This window comes from Parasteatoda tepidariorum, chromosome 3 (assembly GCF_982258835.1).
Source record: "Parasteatoda tepidariorum strain Cologne lab strain chromosome 3, Ptep-v5.0, whole genome shotgun sequence".
In the NCBI taxonomy this organism is placed as follows: domain Eukaryota; kingdom Metazoa; phylum Arthropoda; class Arachnida; order Araneae; family Theridiidae; genus Parasteatoda; species Parasteatoda tepidariorum.
Window position 1 is genome coordinate 108,483,092 of NC_141757.1, and position 3,729 is coordinate 108,486,820.

The 3,729-nt window shown below is 33.3% G+C and overlaps 1 protein-coding gene across 1 annotated transcript; it reads right to left on the minus strand.

Annotated features, from left to right (window-relative positions):
- Positions 1-419: 419 nt before the first annotated feature.
- LOC147814144 (uncharacterized) lies at positions 420-1,781 on the minus strand. Its single transcript, XM_087160223.1, has one exon. It carries the CDS (start codon positions 1,779-1,781, stop codon positions 420-422), a length of 1,362 nt encoding a protein of 453 aa, XP_087016349.1.
- Between the last annotated feature and the right edge of the window lie 1,948 nt (positions 1,782-3,729).

Below are 3,729 nucleotides of genomic sequence, written 5' to 3' on the forward strand. Positions count from 1 at the left end.
TTAGAGATATTTATAGTGTTGATTAACTTACTTATTATTGTCTAAAGGATGTCCATCGAGGTTCTTAATTAATTAGGCAGATCGTAATTAACAACATTTTATTAACATAAACAACAACAATAGTAAAAGACAGAGCGCCGCATTAAAGCGACCGTATTAATTAGCTCGTACATATCAACTGATTACGTGGGTGGAAGCGTTAGGAACTTCTTTGCGCATGCGCGCGTCTTATATATTCTTTAATTTCTCCACATACACTCCCACCTTTTGAGTTTAATTAATCTTAATCACACTCAAAAATTTAATCTTACTAAACACTTATAAAATGAAATGCACTTAAACTTATAAAATGACACACAAATATAACATACATGTAACTTGAACAGAAAACATATACATATAAAAATTCACAAAAACATTTAACTTTTGACTTCTAATCTATAAAGTCTCTGGACAGGTCTCATAAACTCAGAATTCTCTGTCTTTACGAGAGCAAGCCTTGTTTTGCCATCACGACCTGGAATTAATTTCAATACTCTAGCTAAATTCCAAAAAGCGCGTTTTTTATTAGCATCTTCAACTAAAACAATTTCACCGACCACTAAAGGATTATCCTTGAAATCTCTTATAGTTTGTTGACGTAACTGACCTAAATATTCAGTCCTAAACCTATTTCTTAAAGACTCTCTTACTCTTTGGAGATGTTTAGCTCTCTTACTTAAACCTTCCTTATCTGCCTTATCGATGTCTGTAACACCTGAAGAAGGTATTTCGTGCAGAAACATTTCTGGAGTCAAAGGGGAAACGGTGTCCACGTCTTCCGATACGTAGGTGATGGGTCTCGTATTAATTATTCTTTCACAATCACACAAAATTGTGACCAATTCCTCATAATTTAAGGAAGAGCGTCCTAATATCTTACGTAAAATTCGTTTCACCATTTGTATTAACCGCTCCCACCAACCACCCCACCAGGCGGCGGAAGGAGGGTTAAACCTCCACCGTATCTCATGCTCTGCAGCTTTTGAAGCTAACTTGTCCCATTCTATCGAATGAAGAATCTTTTGCGCACCAACAAAATTTGTTCCGTTATCGGAATATATTACCGACGGTCTTCCTCTGCGCGCAATAAAACGTCTTAAGGACTGAAAAAAGGCTTCCGTAGTTAATAGAGTTGCTAACTCTAAATGTATAGCCCGGTACACAGCGCACGTGTAAAGTACTATATAAGACTTTTTCCCATCCTTTAGATATAGTGGTCCGGCTAAATCGACACCTACAATTTCGAAAACAGATGCATCATTAACTCTAACTTTAGGCAAAATTCCAGGCGTGACATTACACTTTGTAGTATTAAATCTTAAACATTTTACACACTGTCTTATACAATTTCGTATAGTTTTACGACTTTTCAAAATCCAAAACTTTTCTCTTAAATGAGACATTATCATAGTAGTACCAGCATGCAAAAGTTCATTATGACAATTAATAATTAACAATTTGACAACTGGGTGACCACTAGGTAATATAACTGGATAAATGAAATTAGATTTATCTTCACGAAAAACTAAATTAGTTTCAGCTCTAATAATACCATCATTATCAAAAAATGGCCTTAATTGTCTCAACTTATTATCATTGATACCTGTAAAACTGTCCTTTTGTATCAAAAGAATGAGCCTTTTCTCTGCTCTATCCAATTCATTTACATTCAAAAACTTAGAACAGTTCTTACCTAAATTTCTACAATTATTATAAAATCTAAAAATCCAAGCTATCATATTTACAATTTTCTTATATGAAGAAAAATAATTATAATACCAATTATCATAAACATTATCATTTTTACTTAAATTTACAATGACAGATTTACGCAGTTCAGAGTTGACTAAATTCTCATCTGGGGCTTCAAAGGATTTTGGCCAATTTTGTTCGTTTTCATACAACCAGTTAGGCCCCTCCTGTTGAAGCCGGTATGTTGCTACGCCCGTTGGCTTCTTGGCGTCATTGTTATCAGCCAAGAGCCAGTTGATGAGAAACAACAAAAGCGCATACACGCTCCGCAGCGCTACCAGCGCACCCGCAAAATAAATAGTTTACAGTCCACGTTTGATTCTTTATACACCCGCAACCTATCGGCCAAACACTGGTCCGAACGATCAGGAGGATAAAGATCCAGTATATCGCAAATTTACAATAAAAAACCCGCATTCATTATTGGACTGACCACGCATCGCATCAGAAATAACGCAGCATATCTCCAGCCATAGAATTAGTGAAAGGTAGGCAAATTTTCATCATTTATTTACCGCATAATTTCATTTAATAAATAATGGATAACATCGAGAAATGTAGAAAGAAACGCGCTACAATCAGAACTAGCGCTACAAAACTAATAACAAAAGCAGATACTATAATACAAAGTGACACTAAAGAAATAACAGAACTAAATGAAATATTTGAGCAATTAAGTCAAAAGGAGAGTATTTTGACATCATTAAATTCTGAAATTGAAAATTTAATTTCGGTTCCAGCAGAATTCGAAACTGAAATTAGCGCTAGCGAAGAATACAGCGAAAAAATCATTAGTGCTAAGTGCAAAATTAAAAATTGCTTAACGTATTTAGAATCAGTTAATCAAGTGAAATTAACTCCCGCAAGTTTTGTAAACAATAGTGTTAGCATAAAATTACCAGAAATTCCGCTTCCGAAATTTTCGGGTAAATGTGAAGAATGGAGTACTTTCAAATTGCAATTCAATAATGTTATTACATCCAATAATCAGTTGACAAATGCACAAAAACTACACTATTTAAATTCAGCTTTAATCGGAGAAGCTAAAAATCTTATTACATTAGATGATACATTCACTTCATTATATACAGCTTTAGAAGAAAGATACGAAAACAAAAGGTTAATAGTAGAATCTCACGTTAAATCAATATTAGATATTGAAAAATTAACGCATGAGTCGGCTAAAGACTTACGTAATTTAATTGATTGTGTAAAGAAAAATATAAGAGCATTAAAAATTTTGGAGTATAATCGCAATGATCTTTCTGATATTTTTGTTTTAAATATAGTACTTCAAAAATTGGATAGGGAAACTCGAAGGCAGTATGAATTAAATATTAGCTCAAACGATGTTCCTAAATTAGATGATTTATTTTCATTTTTGGAAAAACGAGCTCAAATATTAGAAAATGTTAGCAAAACCACTCCTTTAAGATTTAAGTTAAGTCAAGAGAGAAATCCAAAAACGAAAACATTTCTAATTAATAAAAGTGTAACTCAATCATGCATTTTGTGTAAAATGAATCATCCTATCTTTAAGTGCGATTCTTTTTTGAAATTGAATAGTCATCAGAGAAGTGAGCTGGTATCAAAACATAAATTGTGTTTAAATTGTCTAAGCAGTCAACACAAGTTATTGAATTGCAAATCGAAACATTTATGCTACATATGCCACTCAAAGCATAATACACTACTCCATAAAGAACGCGAAACTATAAACAACTCTGCGGTTTTGGCTTCTTCTTCTCACGGTCATGACCTCAATCCCGAAGCAGCGGTATTTAATATTCATCAACAAAATAATGAAATTGTTTCTGCTTCTTTATCTTGCATTAATTCGAAAAATAAAACAGGGCTTCTTCCGACTGTTTTAATTTGGGTTTTAAATCCTTTAAATGGATCTTATATTCAATGTAGGGCGATATTAGATTCAGG